Below are 20751 nucleotides of genomic sequence, written 5' to 3'. Positions count from 1 at the left end.
CGGTTGGATACCCCCTTTTACCCCAAACCCATCTTTTTTTTTACCCCAGCTGAAATCACGGCATGCACTTTTCATGGTATTACACCTTTAAAATCACCAGAAGAATGAAATTTATGCAGGATGGCGCTTCAAGCTGTTCTTCTTAGCCAACACAGATTCTGTGTTTATACTACCAAAAGCCATCAGGAAGAGTTAGATCTTGGATGGTTACATCTATGAGTCTGGTGAATACCTTCCCTCTCACAGAAAGAGACCTGTTCTCCACCTGTATCGTAACTGAACCACTGGACATCAGTTCAGCTGGATCCTCTTTTGCTGCCAGGAAGTGTCTGACAGTCTCTGCAAGTGCTTCACTTCCATTCATGAGTATGGTGAAGGTTGGAATGAAGAGTTCTACTGCTGAGCTGAATTACTGCAGGTGTTGGTCTAGGGTGCAGAAGTATTACTAGTGCTCATACCCATCTCTCTTCACCTACGTAAATCTTTTGTCAAAGGTGTTACATGGATACAAATTTCAGATTGTGCTTCTGCAGTCTTTTTTGGGTACTGGTCTTCAGCGGTGACTGTATGTGAATAATAACACTTAGGAGATCTCGGGATAACTATCAAGCTAGAAAAGGGGCAAGGGGCTGAGGGGGGAAGGAACTACACCTGCAGCCTGTGGCTGTATTGGGGAAATCCCATCAGAAAGCCCATGTCTGGCCTTCTGGCTGATGATAGAGAGACTTGGAAAAAAGCTGTGCTATTGGCCCTGTGTCCACCAGGGGCGGCGATAATCGCTGTGATAACAGGACAGTTGGAGGATACCTGCAAGCCCTGAGGTGCTCTGTGTGGAGGAGGTATCTCTGATACCTTCCAGGTCCAATGAGTATGCCTGGACTACTGTAGAAGGCAAACTGGAAAGTGACCAGTATACTTTCATTGCAAGTGGGACTCCCCAGACTGGCTCTTTGGCCAGCAGCACTGTGGTGGGTTGGAAATCCTGTGTCTGTGCGTTCATGGACTATTGGCATTCTTCATAATGCTTCCCAGGCTAAAATAGTCCTGATGGGGGTTACTGAGGTTTTGGATGGATAGCATAGGTCCTCTGTTCTGGGGTGTCTGTGGGATCATCACTGTCTCCACAAGCATCCTGGAGGCATGACAGGGTGAAAGGTGTGGTGTGAAAGCTCTCCTGAGCTCCAGCTTGTCTGCTGCTCTGAGTCCTGCTCTGAATGATGGGTGTTGTGCTGAATACTAGCTCACCTCTTTGAAGGCAGAGACTGATGCCTTCTGTAGACCAAGATCTGTGTTGCATTGGGCATTTTTTCCAGTTACTGGATTCAGTTTGGGTAATGAAATTGCTGTGTAACAAAACAGCTAACAACCTGGTGTCATTAATCTAGCTTTTATTATGTGGAGCCTAGACCTATTATGAGTTCTGTGCTTAAAAGTAAGAACCCTTAGCTTTTATGGAGAAAAGTTAACACTCAGACCTGGTAGCTAAAAGGCTTAGCCTTCTTAGCCTGCCAAAAATACCTCATTAGTCAGTTTTCGTGTATTGCTCTGGTGGCTGTTTATTGTTTGTGGACTAGAGGGCTTCCTCAGGATCTGGGTTCTTCCAAAAATTGCTAAAAGCACATTGCCCCACTCCCACTGAATACCCTCCTCATGCCCACAGCTAACAATGTCCAGCTTGCTCACAGATGTACTCCTGAACCCTCACTGCAAACATTAGCAGAAGGACAGGTGTATAATCACCTTGTTGAATATACAATTGAAATAACTAAGCGCTGTTGAACTGTTTGGCTTTCAGCTTCTGCAGGCAGTTCGGGCTCCTTTTGAACCTTTGTGTTGGAAAGGAAGGGCCGCTTCGTTCTTGCAGGCTGTTTGGCTGTGTTGCAACAATCTAGTTACTGATGCCTGGGCATACTTTGATTGATGCACAGATCAAATGACTGTTGGGAGTGGCTTTTGGGGTGACGTCCCACATACAATGATGTCAGCAAAAGATTTTAAAAAATTCAGGTGTGGCATAATCTGCCAATTAAACTGATTAGTGCTCTGGCTGAGTCCTGAGAAGAAGCTCTGGCTCTAGAGCGCTGCTTACTGAAGTATTTTATTCAGTGCCTTTGTCTCGCCTTGTCCTAGACTCTTACCTAGTACCGTCGCTGCAGCACGCTGTAAATTGAGGTGCGATATCATACCAAGGGCTATGTGCTAGCTCTCTTGCTATCCAGGGAAATCTGCGACCAGCTCACAGCTTGGAAGCTGTGACACTGGAAGAAGTCCTGTGATTCCAGTGGGATCAGGATGGAGTGCCTCGCTGCTCTGTTGGCAGAAGTGAAAGCTAGCCAGGAGGCGATGCAGGCTGGGCAGAAAGAACTAAAGCATGACGTGGAAACATCTCAAAAGGAAATCAGAACAGTGTTAGCACTGCAGAGGAGCCAGCAACAAGTGAAAGAAGATCTCAAAGCAGAGGTGAAGTCCAGTCACTTGGATATAAGAACCGTGCTTGAGGAAATCCAGCGAGTAAGAGAAGAAATGGAAACTCGATTAAATACTCAGGCTGATCTGGTCTTACTAATCAAAGAAGTGAGCACCAATTTAACATGTGTAGACAAGGCTTTCCAGAAAATGGAGGAAAGGCAAAAAGTTTTTACCAGCCTGCATCTTCCTACAAGAGAAAAAGTTGAGCAAGGATTTTTCTTTGAAAAACGCTTACACAAGACGCACATGGGTTTTGAAAAACCTGTGGAAGCTAACAGTTTGGATGAGGAATGTGAGAAGACGGTGCTTAGGGGTAAGGCAATGGTCACTGCAAAAGCATGGGAACAGAAGTGAGGTTGTTCCTATTTGTGCTTGGCAAGTAGTTTGTTCAGGCTATTTGGAATGCTTTTAAGAAATGTAATTTTTTTTTTTTAGAAATTGAACCTCTTAAAATAATTTCTAGCTAGCATAGACATTACTACACAGACCTTGCTAGTACATGATAAGCAAAGGAAGGCTTTGATTTGACTCACCAAACCAAAAAGTGGGTGATAAATGTTTCATCTGGTAATCCAGCAACAGTGCACAAGATAGAGTCTCAGGAAACCTGCAGTACTAGGCAAGCTCAGAGATAGCCAGCCAGTCGGGTACACTGTCAAGTACTGGGCAGTACCCCAGCACTTAAACATAACTTTATGGAACAGACCCTCATGTACAGACAGTGTGTATTTCTTGCTTCTGAACACCTATCGACTAGAGAAGCTATGTATGGGAAACAGTTTGCTTTATGGAATATCTTGGGGTGGGTCTAATATTCTTCCCAAAGAACTGGAGTTCACAACTCCAGAGGGAGTGGCAGGATTTCTGGACCTTTTCCAAGGTCATGGGGTATTCTTTTGTGAATGACTGTATCACAAGGCTCAGTCTTTGCAAAATCACTGCTAGCATTTTTTTTTTACTGGTATAAAGAAAGATAGGATCTTAGGTGGTGATTCTTTCCAGTTACTGTGCTACATGTAGTACTGATATCTAGTCTTTAAGAATTGAGCATTTCAACTAGATTGGGTACAGTGTTTTAGAGCCTGTTGGAGAGGAGTCCAGAACCTAACTTAAGGGTGGAAGTTGTTCTACTCTACAAGTCTGACTGTGTAAAGGTGGCAGGTAAAAAGACCAAAGTGAGGAGGACTTGGACTGGTAACCAATACTGTCTTTAATTTATAATTCATCACTGATGTGTTGTATTGGTAATTATACTCATGATGCTTTTGTTTTAATGAAAGTATGGCTTTTGTTTTGACATCACAGCATGCCTTCTGTAGAAATCTGGAAGCAATCTGTCATTGCCCAGAGGTATGTAGGCCATAAATAAGCATTGGAGTGTTGCTGGTGTTAATCTGTAGGGGCAGTTCATGCTACAGAGCGTTCATGCTAGCAGAGAGATGCTTTTTAACATTTGAAGTGGCTGTGTATAGCACATGTGTATGATAAAATTGCCAACAGTAATGTCACTGAATTTCTCTAGTGCATGTTTTTTGCTCAGCTTTTTTTAGTGTGGTATCCAGGGTTGGCATGGTTGGATGTTTGAATGAGCTTCTAGGAGAAGACTTGGTAGTCTGGGCACCACGATAAAAGCAGTGGTGTGAAACTGGCAAACTGTAAAGGCTGGCTGAACTCTGGGAACAGTGGATATCTGGAGTTTTGTGTCATTTGTGGTTAACGTTTATCGCTATATATAAAGGTAGCAGCATGCAACGTAATTTTTTCCCAGAATAAAAATTGTCTGCAAACATTTGTTCAGGATTAATGCAGCTCTGTCAGGGTCCTACAAATGGATGTAAAAGTCACTCATATAGTTAATTAGATGATGATATTAGCATCCATATCAGTGAATTTACCCAGTAGCCTTAAATCAAGAAGAGTGCTCTAGTTATTCTAAGTGGAGCATTCAGGAAGGGAGGTGGAATATATGAGAGAGCAGGAGTATGTGAGCCAGTAGGGCACAGAAGGACTGACTGTACATGTTCATTCTCTAGTCCCTACTCTTTTTTTCCTCTCTCCTTGATTACTGTCTCTTGTGATTTTTTTTTTTTTTTTTTTTTTTTTAAGGCGCTTCAGAAGGTAGCCAGTATTTTCCTAAGCACAGTATTCTCCATAAGATTGCTGGAAATCTGACATGTTTGCTCTTAAATGTGAACTGTCATTCATTTGAAGAGGTCTACTCAAAGGGCATTGTTATGTCTGCACTGTGAGAAAAGAAGTGGTCACATTAGTTAAAATGGTGGTAAAAATAAGCTAACTAGAAATAGCAGCCACACTTGATTTTTCTTTCCCCTACAGATTTGTATTTTGATTTATCATGTCAATATACCTTTTAACAGCTTCCTATTAAACTGCAAGACTGTATGTTTCTATTTGAAAATATACCCTTTAACAGTCAGCATCTCTGAGCAGAAGGGTAGTGAAATCTCCAAAAATACAAGAGCATCTGAACATGATAAAGCAATATGCTGACAGTTCTCTAACTATGAGGGATGACAGAAAATCTTGCCTAGAGAGGATTTATTTGGAAAATTAATAGGCTCATGAGGTACTTTATACTGGCTCACTAGGAGAGGCACAGAGGTTATCAGTATTTTGAACAGGAAACTTGTTTTCAAATGTTTTGAAAACAAGCGAAGGCTGTGCAAGACTGATATATTAATGCAATAGTTGGTGTGTCAGACTATCATTAACTGAGAATCAAAGCTTTTGTTACTAATACTGTCTCCAGTGGTGTGATTTGAGCCTTATACCATTGGCACTATTTAACAGTTGCTTGACAACCTTCAAACCAGGTGCTTGGACTTCATGAGCAACTACTTCTAGCTGGTTAGTTTGTCCCCTGTTTTTTTCTCATGCTCCTATTTTTCTTTTCTCCAAATCTCACCTCTCAGGTTTTTTCACTTTATCTTGAAGAAATCTTGTTAAGTTGAAACTGTACAAAGTAATCTGCTTAGATGTCTTCATGAAATCACCAAGGGATATTTATGTATTGCATCAGCCTTTTATTGCAAAGGTGTTTGCTCATTCCCCGTGCAATCAAACGGGGAAGACTGGCCTTCTCTCTATAGCAGCACTGTACTCCCTTTTCAGTCTGAAGGCAGCAGAGAAACCTGTAACCTCTGTGATGTTTACGAGTCCCACACTGGGTTATGTAATGTGGTTTCCTCTGACACGAGATGATTGTGTACTGTGAAGGGATTGAGGTTGCAACATAACTAGGAATATTAAATCAACGATGTAATTCTTGGACCATGAATAGTGCCAGGGCAAACTTGAAATATATTACATTTTAGAGTATTTTTAGGTCTGGTCCTTGTGACTGACTGCTGACACTGAGAAATGCTGCAAGACCTCTAGTTCATAAAGCTCAAACCTGAGCTGCAGAGAGGGGAGTTCTTGCAATGAAAACTTTGAAAGGAAGAAAAAGATTGAGTAAATGTAGGGAAAATGTTTTTGATTCAGCAATATTTTAGAGTGCAAGAAGTATGAAATCCACTTTGCAAATAGAAGTGATCAACTCTTCTAAGTAACTGGATAGGTACGATGACAGAGATCTTGCATTTTATGAAAATACTCATTCAAAGCATGGTGTGAAGAGTATGCTGAAAAGTAAGCCACAGAATACGTGAAGGTGAGAGTGATGTGCAAAACATTGTATACAAGCTTATGGTTCTAGAAATTAACCTGGCAGATGATAGTGTCTGCTCTGCAGTGCTACTGAAGTAACGCCTTCTCCTAGTTAGTATTTCAGGAAGTGTTTATAAGAATTCACAACTACTTTCTTTTGCACTGTCTTTTTAAGTTTTGGTGAGACTTAAACATAAAAGTGCATATTAATTAGTTGTTGTTGTTGTTTCAGTTGACAAGGGCAAGCAGCGGAGTCCCAAGAGCTCGTGCATACAGACTCAAGCCTCCACAGATGTGCATTTGCCTGGCACAAAAACAGCTGAGTTGACACAGTACAAAACAAAATGTGAGACCCAAAGTGGAATCATCCTGCAGCTGAAAAAATTCCTGACAAGCAGTAACCAGAAGTTTGAAGCATTAACAGTTGTGATCCAGCACCTACAGTCTGAGGTAAAAATGTGCAGCTAATCAATTTTGGCTTTGATTTTTTGAACTATTCTCAACAAGGGCTTCTGAAAATATTAGTATAATGATACATAATATCTGTGTTTCTGTTCCAATTATTACTTTTTTCCTGTGGAGGTAGCAGTAAACTTGCTCCTGGCATCAATTGGATAGAAAAAATGAAAACCCTGACACTCGGTTTTATGGTCTTTTTGCAGCTTCACATCATTTTTAGAAGAGAAGTTTTTAAATGTTTGTAGTCAGAGTGTCCTTCAGGGTTGAGTACCTTTCCAAGTATATACTTCAAGTTCTGCCCTTGTAGGAAGGACTAGTTTCAACAGATAATCTGCATGACCTTGCTTTGTTATCTGACATTGGATAGAAGAGAGTATATAAGGGGTGGATATGTTTTTGAGCTATTCAGAATAAAGTGTGAGTTATAATGATTGAATTCTGCACTATAGGTGGCATCTTCAAATTATCAACATTTCATTTAAAAAAAAAAAAGAGAAATGCACCTGGAGTTTAGAGTGAAATTAATCTGATGTGGTTTAATGTTTGTTTTAATCTGTATGACATGCATAATGAACTAATCAGTTTGATATTACACTAGAAACTTTTGGTCTGCTTTGAAAACTTTTGAGAGAAGAAAAGTCTGAAGTGAAGGAAATCATAACAGTTATAGATTTATGCTGCAGCAGTTGATGCAGGCTTTAATAGCAGTTTCTGTTGCACTTGTAACTAATGTTCCAAGATTGGTATCAATTTTATTTCAGCTGTTACGATATGTGGTGATTTTGTAGTCTGGTGTACAGAAAAGTACTGAGTTGTTGTACTATGCTGCCAGAAACATAAGATTCTCTTCTTGCGGGATAATATCTGCTCACTCTCATTTCATCCAGAAATACTGCATTTAAGTCTGAGTCTGGCTCAACTCAGTAAGAGCAGTGGCTCTTAGCCATTTTTGTGGGTTTGGTTTGGTTGGGCTTTTTAAACTCTTGATTGGAACACCTTTCTCTGCTAAGGAACCTAGTTTAAGATCTTCAAAGCACTTTTATACAGGATTTTTGAATGCCTGGCATCTAATACAAAATTACGGAATTTATATGTGAAATTCTCACTACTAAACTTCTCTGCAGTCTTCTAATTACTGTATAATAAGGATCTTGATTTTTTTGGTAACTTATAATCATCTTGGCCTAGATTCTTCTCTCAAATATTTTTGTATTGAAACTTCTTAAAATTCAGGAATACTATATCACTGTCATATTTAATGAGAAGCCACCTATCATATATATTTGCTTCTTCGAGGCTATTTCATAGGTCACTTAGTCTTAAGATGATTTTTTTTAAAGAATATTGGAATGGTTATTTAAAAAAAAGGAAAAAGTGGTGTTGAAGATGGAGGGAAGAAAGAAATCCATGGAGGAAACAAGTAATTTTGCTCCTTCTTCCTCTTCATTATTCTTTTGCAGATGGAAAGAAAAAAGAAATTTTATTTCTATCAAACTATATAAAATTAGTAATCTTGGAGAGTTAAGTCTAAGCACATGAAACTGGACTAAATATTGATGTATAAACATTACCAGTATTGAGGTTCTCTCCTTTCCCAGGATAAAACAGTGCTTGCTGAAGAGTCTCTTATTCTTGTGTACTTAACACAGGGTTGAGAAGGAGTCTTCTGCCATGGTGGTGTAAGGAATGCTCAGAATCTGGTAGTTAGGTGGGGGAAACATCCTGTAGGAGTTCTGTGTTTTAGGGAACATTGTGAAGAGTTGTTTTGGTTTTGTGGTTTGTTTTGGTTTTGTTTGTTGGTTTGGGGTTGTTTTTCCTTTCTGGTGAGGTGTGGAGTCTGGCATAGCTAACAATCTCAACTGGCTATATGTTTATTTTTCTGAAGCATCTCTTGGGGATCCCTTTGATGTAGTTTTCAAACTCTTTGAGTAAACTCAGGGAGAAACTTGGAGTTAGCGTTTAGCTTGTAAGGCAGGGGCTCATAGCTTAACTACTGCTGAGCCAACTGAAAGTAACTTCAGCTTTTCTGGTTTAAAAAAATAAATCATGCTTAGCTGATTACGTGAGGAACAAAGCTGTGCTTCCATTCCTCACAGTAGAGCAAGTGTGAAGTGACACAATGCAGTGTAAGCTGATAAAACAACTTGCTGTAATGAGAGGAGGGTTCTGCTCTGGACTCTTCTCGTGCTGGTCTGTCTGTCCCTGCAGAAGGCTTATTCAGCTTGCAACTACCAGAAAGCTAACCCGGCCAAAGAGAGAGCATTTCTTTGCCAGATTAGCGACGTGGAACATCCTAATGTGTGTTCAGAGCCAGTGCGAGGGTGAGATGGGATCAAGGACAGGCTGCCTGGCCAAATGGAGAACAGAGCTGGAGTGAGCTGTTGTTAGGTCACTTAAAGGCTGTGCAGCCCAGCCCCAACCTCTCTGCAAAACCTGCCCCAGCCTCTCCCACTTTCCCTGCAAAGCTAAAGTTAATGGGACGTGATTCAGCTGTTATGTTTGTTTGAGTTTGCTTGCCTTTTATTCCGACCCCCCCCGGCCCATTTCTGCACGAAAGTTTTAAAGTTGCTTCTTATGAGCTCATTTGAAATGGGATAGCTGCGAGCAAAATCAGGACTTGCTGGCAGTGACTTCTGTCAGAAATGCAGCCAGCCCATCTGGAGTGAAGTTGAGAGGCTGCTGTTGAAGGGTTGAATGAGATTGAGCAATGCTGCTGTTCTGTTTCTAGCCCAGCAGGAATCTCTCACAAAACTCTGAGCTCAAACCTGTTTGTTGCAAGCATTATCTTGGAGCTGTCAATATTAACAGCTGGCTCTGATAACACCTTCCGACTTGAGCTGTCAGAGTTTGTCCAGGGAATTTCTATGCTTAACTACCTTTACCAAGACTCTTCTGAATTTAAAAATCCTAAAAACCCAGTTTCTACCTTGCAGGAGCTACTGTTGCATGGAGTTAATACCAGATGGAAACCCTCTTGGCATCCAGAATACTTGATGGCAATGAATGGTGTGGCTGGTGAGAACACCACACTGTACTGAGTTTTTCCATTGTTAGACAGCTGTATGTGTGCTAGTGGTGTCAGAAACACATGTCAAATTGTGGACTAATCACAAAAGCAAATTTACTCTTTCTAGGCTGCTGCACTCCTCCTGATCCCCTGGTAATTCCTGTGACTTCGTAACTGTTTTCCTGTTTTTTAAGTTTAAGCGAGAAAGGAAAAGTGGCAGTATGGAGGAAATGGTGAAATCAGCCATTTACAATAAGTGCATGAAGTGCCAAGGAAAGCCATTTTGCATTAACCTTTAACTGCATTACGCTCTAAAATTTGCACCTCTGCTTTTGAGTTGATCTGTTAACTTCCCCTGGTATTCATTTTTCATATTAATTCTGAATTTATTTCTTGTCCCTTCGGTAACAGATGTGTTCACAGAGGCTTTAAATACATGGTTTAGCACATCTGCAGTAAGTCAGGCTATGGCTGCTGCTCCTGCAGCCCTGCCCTCTCTTCCTTTTGCCCTTGTGTCTGCATGGGCTGGTGCTCACCTGGCCTTGAGGAGCCAGTTCAGGCACCCAGTCAGGGGGAAAAAAAAAAAAAGATGATTATGGGTCTGGTTTTATAGGTCTGTTCATACCCAAAATGTGATGGGGATGCCCCCACACAGTGGTTCACTGTGGGAAGGAGTGAGAGTGAAGAACCATCAGTGCTGTGGTGGGGTGGGAGGTGTGCCTGAGAAGTCTGCAGCTGTGGGTAGGGGCTAGGTGCTCCCTTGGGAAGGAAAATTCCAAACTCTGATTGTTTTCATGATGTCCTGCAAAGGTACATCACCAGCTGATGAGCCTGAGGCTGTGGTGACTCCTGCGTGAGCCTTTGCTTCTTGCCTCCTGAGGGGTGTGCAGCCCCTTCCCCTGCCTTGGGGCTGCCCCCCACAAGGCTGCAAGATTGCTGCAGCTGGGGAATTTGAACCCCTAACTCACTGCCATGTATAAACTCTTACATGTTTGGGGGTAGAGGGTGTTTGTTTTAGCAGCACAGTACTAGCTTGGTTTTACATCTGGTTTTGGTAACTTATAAAGCTGTTTAAGGGAGGCTTAGCTTTCGAGTGGAAAGGTAATGTATTGTTAGAGTGACTTGAACGGCTTTGTGACTGTTCGAAGTGTGAATTGACAAATACTACCTTTTCATCCTCTCATTTTAATGCGTGAATTGCCACATTCAGAACTTTAGATGGTAAAATGTTTAATTATTATAAACAGCCATTTCTGTTCCTCAGCTTTAATAAATGAATCTTAAGTGTTTCAAGAGCTCTCAGCAGATTCTGCTGTAGAAAAGAGCCACAAATTATGTCTGCTACAGAGATGAATAGAAATTAAGTTTCACTGTTAAACATGTTTCTCTTGGTATGGTTATGGGGAGACTGGTATTTACAGTTCAAACTTTACTTGGAAAGGGCTGTGGCGACATTTCAAGAAGTTTCCTTCATAGAGGGAAATGCTTTTTGAGAGACTATAGAGCCTTGACAATAATATGTGGATACCACTAATTGTGGATGTGATACAGGAAGCAACATAAGTCATGTGCTAGAAATCGTGTGGCTGAAACAGGCTTCAGTATTTCTAGGTGGAAATAGAAATTAACTGTTAGTATATGAGCTACTCTAACTGGCATTTCCTGGCATGGATGACTGTAAGAGTGGAGATACTAGGTTTTTTTTGAACTTCTTAGCACTTTAAAGAAGTTTTTTTCCATTTTGGAATACATAGACACATGTATCAGAAGAACTTGTCCTGGCCTTTGTGGAAGTTCAGCAGAAAATTTTAATATTTATCAAATGAGAAATGCATATCCAGCTTAAGGAGTAGAAGTACACACTGCATCACTAAACCCAAATAAAAGGAAGAATTTTGGAACAGTCATATTTTTGGCCTAGAAATCCAAAATATATTGGTTAGGCCTGTTGTTTAGAGCAGCTGTCTTTGAGTTAAATTTATAGTTTTGATTTTCTAGAACTTAACATCAAACTTGACTGGTTCTTATTAGGATTTTCATCCAAAGTGTACTTCTGCTCTTTAAATCTGCCTTCCCAAAGTATGGATGTAACTTTTTGCAAGAGAGAATAAGGGTATTTAATTTACATAATTTCTGTGTTTCTCAGATTTATTTTTTTTTTAAAAAGCCACTTAGAACATTAGTCAAAAGGTATCTTGAATTTGAGGAATTCAAATAATTTCTGTTCAGTAAAGGAGAGTATTTGAGAAATAAGACAGTAGCTTCCCCTTGTAAAGCAAACCTAGGCTCTGGCAGCTTGCATCTGACAGCTAGATGTTGGAAAGCAAGGATGTTTCAAATTACTCTCACGGTCTCTGTAACACATGGCTGCTGATGGACAAGAATATTTTTGGCAACAGGTTGAAGGTTTGTGAGCTCTAACATCCAGAAAAAGATTTTAATCCATTAATTACTGTGAAACTAGGCTCTGGTGAAAATAGGTTTTTAGAAGACGCCTCAGTTAAGCAGTTTATTGGGTACATTTGGGTATTCAGAATGGTTTACAGCTGGAGACAATTGGGAGTCCTGTCTTACAGGTTGTTATTTCTCCTAATTTACTTAGTAGCAAGCTAAATGTATCTATTGCATAGATGGGGAGGGGTTAGTGGAAGAAAATAACATCCTTGCTTTTTGTTTCCCTCTTTTGTACTGCTTTTTCAAATGATATTCTAAACAGCCTTAACAATGGAATGTTTTAAAACAAATACTGTAATGTTGTGCTCAAGCAAAAGATCTTGTATCCTAACATTTCAAAGAACTTTATAAATATGATAATAATTTTACAGATGTGAGAACCTGAGTTGTGACAGTGTAACTTGTTAAAGCTGCATGGTATCTGATGGAGACTTTATCTCATACTCAGATGAGATTAATGGAGACAGACTTTAAATACTGAAAAATAAGTAATTGCTCAGGTAGGGTAAACTTTTTTTTGAGATCAGAATTTTTATAGGGAAAAAATGAGTCATTCTATGTAATAAGTGAAAACTAATATTAAGAGTTCAGAAACCCTGTAAAGTAGAAAAGAGGCTGTGATAAAGAAGTAGAGTTAAATAGCCTGTATTACTACACCTGGACCTAACTTTGTAAAGCTATTGCATGAAGGTGGACATCACTTCAAAATGGGAAAACAAAGATCCCATATGAGCATAAGATCTCATGTAAAGCTTGTAAAGGCATAAAGAGCCTGCAAGTGTAAAATCCCTGTTAAATATTAAGTGACTCATAGGAATTCTGTTTGGCTGGTTCTCTGCTTTAGTGTTTCACACAAAACATCAGGGAAGAAGCATCTGATTCTCCATGGATATACCTGGTAACTGAGAAGTAAACTATTAGAAATTACAGTGAATCTTTATTGGCTAATCTTCTAAATGTTGTAGTCTGAGGCTTAATTGAATGCTGTTTGAAGTAATAAGTCAAGGTGAAAATTGATTACTTCTTTCATTTGGTAATAAGGCAACACATACACTAACAAATGTCAATAGTAATTTGGAAATAGTTGTTTCACTGTAGATTTTTTTTTTTGATATGTTAATGGCATTTTTACTTTATTGCAGTAATAGCCTACTCCTCCATTGAAAAATGTACAGGGAGCAGGGGGAGTAAAGCCTGCTGCCCGTGCCACTTCTTCACTTCACCTTGGCTTATTTCTTTAGCTTGCCTATACCTCTGATGTGAAAGAAATGACCTTTTAAGGTTTGGGTTTTTTTAAGCAGAGTGGGGGACAGGTGAGTTTGTTTTTGGTTTTGTTTTTTTTTAAAAAAGTCACTTCTAAAATTACTGATTTCTAACTAGATTTATTTAGAGGATTGGGTTTTGCTAGCAAAGAAGGAACAGGAACTGGTAGAAATACTGTAGTATGAGGACCAAAATAATCAAAGCAAATGTCATATTGCAGAGCGGCTATGAATGGCCCTTTTGTTACCTCTTCATGATCACCTCCAGGCTATAGCTGATGACACATGAGTGACTGGAGTTTATGCAAAGATGTGACTCAATTTCTACAGTACGGCCAATGATCATGTTCATCTTTTCATGAGTGGTATGGCACAAGGATGGAGTAGGCTCCAATTTCTAATGCTTTGTCCGTGAGAGGAATATCTGCTCAGATGAGAAAGATGCATCCTGTATTAAGAGCTGTTGGCAACTGAGACTGCACCAGTATTAAATAGTTAAATGATAATCTGTTCTTCCTTACAAACTAAGTCCATCTTCTGTAAAGTCTAAGCACTCGTATTACAGAATGGTTTGCAAATAACCATAATTTATTACTTTTTAAGATGTTCAGTATTTCTCTCTAAATCTGATTTTTAGGAGTATGTCTTGTGGTTTGAGCACATTACTTTCAAAAATAAAATTTCAATTCAATTTCAAATATTTCCTTTTCCAGAAAAAAATTAATTTGACCCTGTGTGTGACAGTAGAACAAATTTAAGTGCTTCCTTTCTGTTCTATGCACTCTGAACAAATTTTATTTAGTCTGGCCTAATAAAATGCTTTTTAAAAAAGCATTGTGATGTTTTTATATTTGACACTTAATGTTCTCCTTCCATAAGTCTTGACTTTTGAAGTTACTTGTTTACAAGATATATTGCTGATAAAACGAGAAGGTTGATCTACAGCCTTCCAGTTCAGAGCCGTTTCCACCTGCTAGTTCTCCCTGTGACAGGTACAGTTGCTGCCCTTTCCATGTAACTCAAAGCTGCCCGACCACAGGTTGCAGAGTGCTTAGTACCACCATTGTCTGGGCCTTTCTCCACCTGCTCTGAGCAGGGACCACATCACATCCCAGCCTTAAGAGGGGAAAGTTCCAGTATGGGCACAGTATGTTTGTGTTATGGGAGAAGTCGCACAACATGACCTGATTCCCTGGGATGTTTCAGGAACTTGAAGTGGGTTGTGCCTGTTCCTTTACAATGTACTAGTGCGTTGCAGTTTTCAGTTGTGGCAAGGCATGATGCTTGTTCTAAACCTGTTAAAATTGTAGGAGATACAAGGCTTCACACGAGTACAATTTTGAGGTAGATTGGGAAACATGAATCTGAACATGAAAAGCTGAGAGGGTTTCATTAAATGACAGAAGCTTGCTAAGAACTTTGAAATGGCACAGAGCTCCTGCAGGAGGTGATATGTTGCATGTGGTAGACTAGGCAGCTGTGACAGGTAGCTTATTAGATAGATATTGGTGTGACATAGCTGCTTGAAATGAAAACTACAAACTGACCCTCCATATTTTGGTATATAAGTGCAAACTTTTCAGTATTGTTTCTTGTGAATTCTTCTTTCTTCAGTGCAACTCCAAAAGAGTACATGTTTTGTTTCCAGGAGGAGTGTAGTTGTTCAAAACATGAATTCTGCTGTGTGGATAACTACTACCAGATGGGAGGTGTTAGCTTATTTGGACATGCATACTCGAAACCCAGTTTCTGCCATGGTTTGCTCTTTTACATCGAGTAGCTGTTGGAAAGACTTGTAGCTTTAAACATGGAGGAAAAACTTGCAGAAAGTGGATAGGGCTCTTTGGCCAGGCACAGCCAATCTGTGGCTCTCAAAGCCTTGACTTGCAGACAGAGCATGAGGCTCCCACGCCAGGGCCACCTCACCTAGCCAGCAGCAGGACTGTGCTGGGAAATTTGGGATGATTAGTCCAGCTAATTGCACGTCCTCACAAGGGAATAAGAATTGCCAGTTTGCCATAAGACTGCATGCTCCTGGATTTGGGGTCTGCAAAGGAGCTGTGGGAAGCTTGAGAACTGCTCATAACCTGAGCTCTTGGAGGTATCTTGTGTCTTTCTTACGTGAAGATTTGTTATAGGTACGTAGCCAGAAGGTTGTCTGCTTGCATGCTTGGTATAATACCTTTTTTGTTCATTCGGGGATGTGGACTTCTGTAGAGCTTCCTGCTTTTGAAGCAGAGCAGTGGAAATTGTTCAGATGTTGATGCGTCTTCATCCTCATTTGTATGTAAAATGACCCTGGGCTGGTCTGTTTGAATCTCAAGCTGTAGCAAAAATAGCTGGTTACCAGGAAAAATACTCCTAAGCCTGTAATTGGGCTGTGTAACTGCTAGTAACACAAACATGAATGAGAAATTTAATCATTTATTCCATTCCTGACTTGGTCATTTTTGTCATCCTGAAGCTGTCATGTTCTCCAACCCCCTACCTTGGACCTCTTCTTTTGCCATCCAGTTCTAGTTGGACATACCTCACCTTCCCAAGCACCCTTGCTATCGGGCGCACATCCTCCTGAACTCGCTTGTCAAACTTTCAAACATGAAGGTTTTTTAACTGCCTAATCTTCCACATAACAAGAAATGTCCAAGTCTCCTTTATGCTGAGAGGATTTTTTGTAGCATCTGAAAGCAGATGTGCACCTCCCTGACTTATTGCCGGTGGCAAAGCTTTTAGCCCCAAACTCTGTTCGTGTTCCTTCCTACAGCTTCCATGTTTATGGTAGGGGGAATGATTTGGCTAAAGCTTGACTGGGCTTCTTGTGCACCTACAACAGATTCTTTTGAAACAAGAGAAATAGGTACCCAGTCATCCTATATGATCTTGGTATAAACTCCTAAATTGTGCCAGAAGCAGCTTTAAATTGGTATGAAGACCTTCCTTAAGTCTTTGATAACTAAGTGAGGATGATCCCTATTGCCAGATTTATCTGGATAAATGAACAATGCCAAGATTGCTCGATCCTGGGTGCTTTCACTCAATTTTGGTCTTTCAGTTTCTGGTATTGATTTTTCAACTAGAATCTTGTAAAGCATAAACTAGTGGATTGCTCAATATTCCAGCCCAAAGCATGTGCATACCTGCCTTTAAATTAAATACCAAAGATGGCCCTTACTGGATTATTCAAGTGATTTTTGGAATTTCACTGCACTTAGATTTCTGGTCTTGGAAACTTTCATGTTTTCTTGGGTAGTCTCCTGTACCTGGAGCTTCAGTTCTGAGAGAACTTAGATAAAAAGTGTGCTAAATTAACTGCCAATCAGTCTGACTACTTTATGTGGCTGCTTAACCATATGACCAACTTACTATTCTTATTTTAGGCTGGCAGTGTCTATGGCTAACTTTTTCTGAATACATTCTTTAACGGACAGTGATGATACAAGTCTGTCTGTCTGGATTTCTTGATTTGCAAAACTATGAATGGACAAACTGGAGATTGAGGCACAAGGTTAAACACCACTAGTAAAAAGCAAGAGGGCTTAAGAGCAGCAGAAAGCAATAAACATTAAAAAGAAAAAAAAGGCAGGTAGTGGGATTTTTAAATTTTATTTTAGGTTTTTAGTGTCAGGCTTTCTCCTTAGTATATTATGATCTCATATGGCCTTTTCTCATCAAATTGCTTTAACTAAAACCAAATACAAAATGTGTGCACCATGAAGCAAAAATGTTAACATTTTTAAAGGGTCTGCTGTGTAGTCCAGCCACTAGGCTGAGAGGGGAAAATTTGGAATGTTTTACCAACAAAGTGGGCTGGAAGAAAACAGGTTCAAGATGATTTTTTTGAGAGTTAGACTAAACAAAGAATATGCAAACCAAGAAGGGGGGGCATTAAAAACAAAATAAATCTCCTAAATGTGTTTGTACACTTATTTAGTAATGGACAAGGTTACTGTAAATGCTTTGGAAAATCCCCTCAGGAGCCCACAGCACAAAATTAAAAGTACTTCAGTAGTTAACTTGCTTGCAAATCCACTACAGGGTTGTGTCCCAGCGTGCTAGGGTGCAGCTCAAATACCTCACTGCAGCATTCACATTTTCATCATCGGATGCTGTGTCTGTAGCGGGAACTGGTGTTGAACAGGAGCAAGATGACTCATCTCTCCTTCCTGAGCAGGGAAGAGCTGGGTGACTCCTTTCAATAACTGAGCTCTCTGCTCTCCTGAGAATTTACCGTGGAGGATGAGGCATTGTTTTCAATCTTAGCCCACAGTCACTGTAAAAAGCTTTTAAGTGTTTAATGTAAGAGTGCAACGCAGCTGCTTAATACCCCTACTAGTGTGTCGGTGTCCAAATAGCTGTTAAGACTGCTTAAACTGTAGTGATTAAAAGGAGATCTTTCCCATACAAGGTCAAAAATACAAATATTTCTAGTAAAGGGCTGGTGCTTTCTTCAAACCAGCCTTATCAGCTGCAGACTAATTTCCTATAACCTGCAGCAGATGAGAGTACATCGCATAATAGTCACTCATTTCAATTAGTCTTGTGTCAGACCTTAATACATGACTGGTTTCTGGGTGCTCATTCCCTCTATTTTTACTTAAGAATGGTGTAATTTATTGCTTTATTTGTTCTGCAGCCATGGAGTGGGTATCCCCACCTCCAGGGCAGGGTGCTTTCAACAGACCTGGTGAGTGACTGCTGATATTAGCCTGGGGTCAGGCTGTGGCAAGAGTGACCGGGGGCAAACGGGAGAGCCTGCACTAAAGGTGAGGTTTTTCCTGAGGAAAACTAGGTGCAGGTGTGGCCCTGCCAGCGTGCAAACTCATCTGCCATGGTTAGTTGTGTACAATGTAATGAAAAAGTCTTAAGTGATTTTTGGGCTGGTGCGTTATTTTTAATTTTTCTAATGTATCCTGGCTGAAGGAAAAGCATGCAAAGTGACTTCCAAGCGTGTGCAGGGGCTATGTGCAAGCCCGGGCATTGACAGCAGCAAAGCTGCTGTATCCGTGGCTCTCCCATTCAGCTCAGGCCTCCCGTGGCTTATTTTTGCATCAACAAATCAAGTGTGAAAGCCGTGTATAGCAAGCTCGAAACAGCTAAAAATAAGCTCCATTATCTGCAGAGAAGGGCAGTGTTCCCTTCACAATCCCGGCTGCCGTTTGAGCAAGAGGAGATCGATCGGTCTCATGTCTGGGGCTCGCCTTTCATAAAAGAAGGGCTGTGGCTTTAAGTAATCGCTGGCTGCTTGTGCCAATTGCAGAAGCTGCAGTATCTGCCGCTGTCGGGAGCAATCGGCGCGGAAGTGGGATAACCTGCAGAGGCAAGGTCCAGCGTTGCCGCTCGGCCGCCGCCAGACCAGCCGGGCTGGTGGTGGCCGCCACCTGCGCATCGCCGATGAGTGCCGGGGGGCTGAGCAGGGGGCTGCCGGAGCTGGAAGATGGGCTGCTCTAGCGGCAAACTGTGCCTCTATTCTCAGTGTGCTGCAGCAAGGGTAATTAGTATTTGTTTCGCAGCGCTTCTCCGACGGCAGGGAGCTGGACGGGAGCTTGGCCGGGAGCGAGGTGAAGGCACCCCGGCAGTGGGAAGCCAGGACCTTGTCACCTCTGTGCTGTGACCATGGGTGTGAGGTGCTGGTCACCAAGCCGTGGAGCAGCTCTGCTGTGGCCCTACCTCGCTTCTCCCTGGGGTGTGGGTCTGGGGCAGGGGGGCCTAGACAGCCACCTTCCCCTTGATGAGGCGCAGCTCCTAGGCAAAGCAGAGAGCTGGGTGCTTCTGCTTGTTCTGAGCACGGATTTTTTTATGATTTTCTCAGTATAAGAAACATCATCTATCTTAAGAACTGCAAGCAGTGGGGTAGGTTGTATTCAACTTTGAAGAGGGCCTTTACATCCTGGAAGACTGAGCATTTAGGAAAGTTTTTGGCTTTGCGTTTGAGTAAGCTTAATATAAATATTTAATGTATGCCTCTTTCACATATATACCATACTGCTGTGCCCTTGACCGCTATCAGTTGATTTGTTCTGGAGGCTTATGTTGCTACACCCATCATAAAATATATAATTAATTGCTGCAAAGTAGGATTTTAATTGCAGTGTTATCCTGGAAAAAGCTATTCTTTGTTTTAAAGTATAACTTCCTTAACAACAGAAGAACATCTGTGTATTTTGTAACAGCAGAACTGTTATGCTAAATGATTCATATCTTGGCTTCTTGCTCCTGCCTCTTGTTTTCCTACAGAACACATGTAAGTTAATTATTGGAAGGTGCCCTGCTCAGATCACTAGTAACCAACTGTTTGGGTTTGTTTGGTTTTTTTTGTTCTGCAGAGGGAGGAAGCACTGAAACAGCGTAAAGAGCTATCTCAAGAGCTAGTTAACCTTCGAGGAGAACTAGGTAAGAAATTATTTTTGTATTCTTCATGAGAACAAAAATGCAGCAAAACAGATCTGCGGAAAGACAGATGCCCTGGTATTGTAATGGCAGTCCTTTAGTTCCCTGACTGGATTCTGCTCAGATGCTTTAATTGCTGCATTTCTCTGGAGCCCTGACAGCATGACCCCAGGTTCACCAAATTCCTGGCACTGATCTGACTGTGCCTAGTGGGGCCTCCTCGAAAAACATGTGTCTGAGGACCAAAGCACTCGCTTTCTTCAAAATGGGAGGATGGCTGACAGTGTATATACTTCTGTTTGATCCCTAACTTATTTGTACACTGCCTGCTAGAGATTGCTGGCAAAAATCCATAAACCTGTAGAATATACTGCGCAAAATCTGCATTTTGCCTCAGTGGCTTCTAGTCGAATGAGTGTAACATTAACAGAAGGAAATGCTGTCAGGCTAATGAGATTAAATCTTTGAACTCATCCTAGTGTACAGCTATAATGTGAAATTAAGCTGTAATGTGCAGGAGCTGCTTTTGCAGACTTTGAAGCTTAATTTAACTGCATTTAATGGTAACTTCATATAGCTTATTTGAGCTCAGCACAGTTGTCTTGTGAAGTGCAAAAAGTCATCGGATTGAAAATGATAACACTTGAAAAAGAAGCTAGCATTTTACAAAAGCACACTTCTGTTATGGTGAAGCCCCTTTAAAAAAGAAAAGCAGAAGTAATACATGTGGAGCGGTTTCAGATACGTCACTTATTACTGAAAAGTTGGAAATGTTTATTTTCACATGCTTTGGAAGTTGAGTATTGTCTCAGCCAAACTTGAGTGTGAATGTAGGTCTTGTTACATGCAGGTGGTGCATTTAATGTTCAGATTTAATTTTTAGCACCGATTAATAAAGGCAGGCATTCCGTGGCAACTACTCAGGATTGGAAGTGTGGTTGGGGAGGGAGCGGTCTCCCTGTCCCCCCAGCTGAAGCAACAGAACACAGCTTCTCCACTTGTCACTATTACTGTTGTCCAGTTTTGAGGGTTATGTTAAAGTGC

The 20751-nt window shown here is 41.0% G+C and overlaps 1 protein-coding gene across 6 annotated transcripts in view; it reads left to right on the top strand.

Annotated features, from left to right (window-relative positions):
• Positions 1 to 20751, top strand: part of MTUS1 (microtubule associated scaffold protein 1) — a 129246-nt gene that overhangs the window by 92693 nt on the left and 15802 nt on the right. For 4 of the 6 annotated variants that reach the window (XR_012623086.1, XM_074822651.1, XM_074822652.1 and 1 more), the window contains 2 exons: positions 6371 to 6588; positions 19644 to 19710. Coding sequence is in view for 5 of the 6 variants with exons in the window: in XM_074822651.1 (XP_074678752.1) it covers positions 6371 to 6588; positions 19644 to 19710 (285 nt within the window). In the remaining variant the exon portion in view is untranslated. Of the gene's footprint in view, positions 1 to 2154; positions 2783 to 6370; positions 6589 to 18630; positions 18809 to 19643; positions 19711 to 20751 lie in introns of those variants that run through there. The other 2 variants (XM_074822653.1, XM_074822655.1) reach the window with 2 other exon arrangements.

Source organism: Strix aluco, chromosome 4, assembly GCF_031877795.1.
Source record: "Strix aluco isolate bStrAlu1 chromosome 4, bStrAlu1.hap1, whole genome shotgun sequence".
NCBI classification, from domain to species: Eukaryota; Metazoa; Chordata; class Aves; order Strigiformes; family Strigidae; genus Strix; species Strix aluco.
The sequence above is the reverse complement of the archived record's forward strand: the minus strand, read 5'-3'. Positions and strand labels throughout refer to the sequence as shown.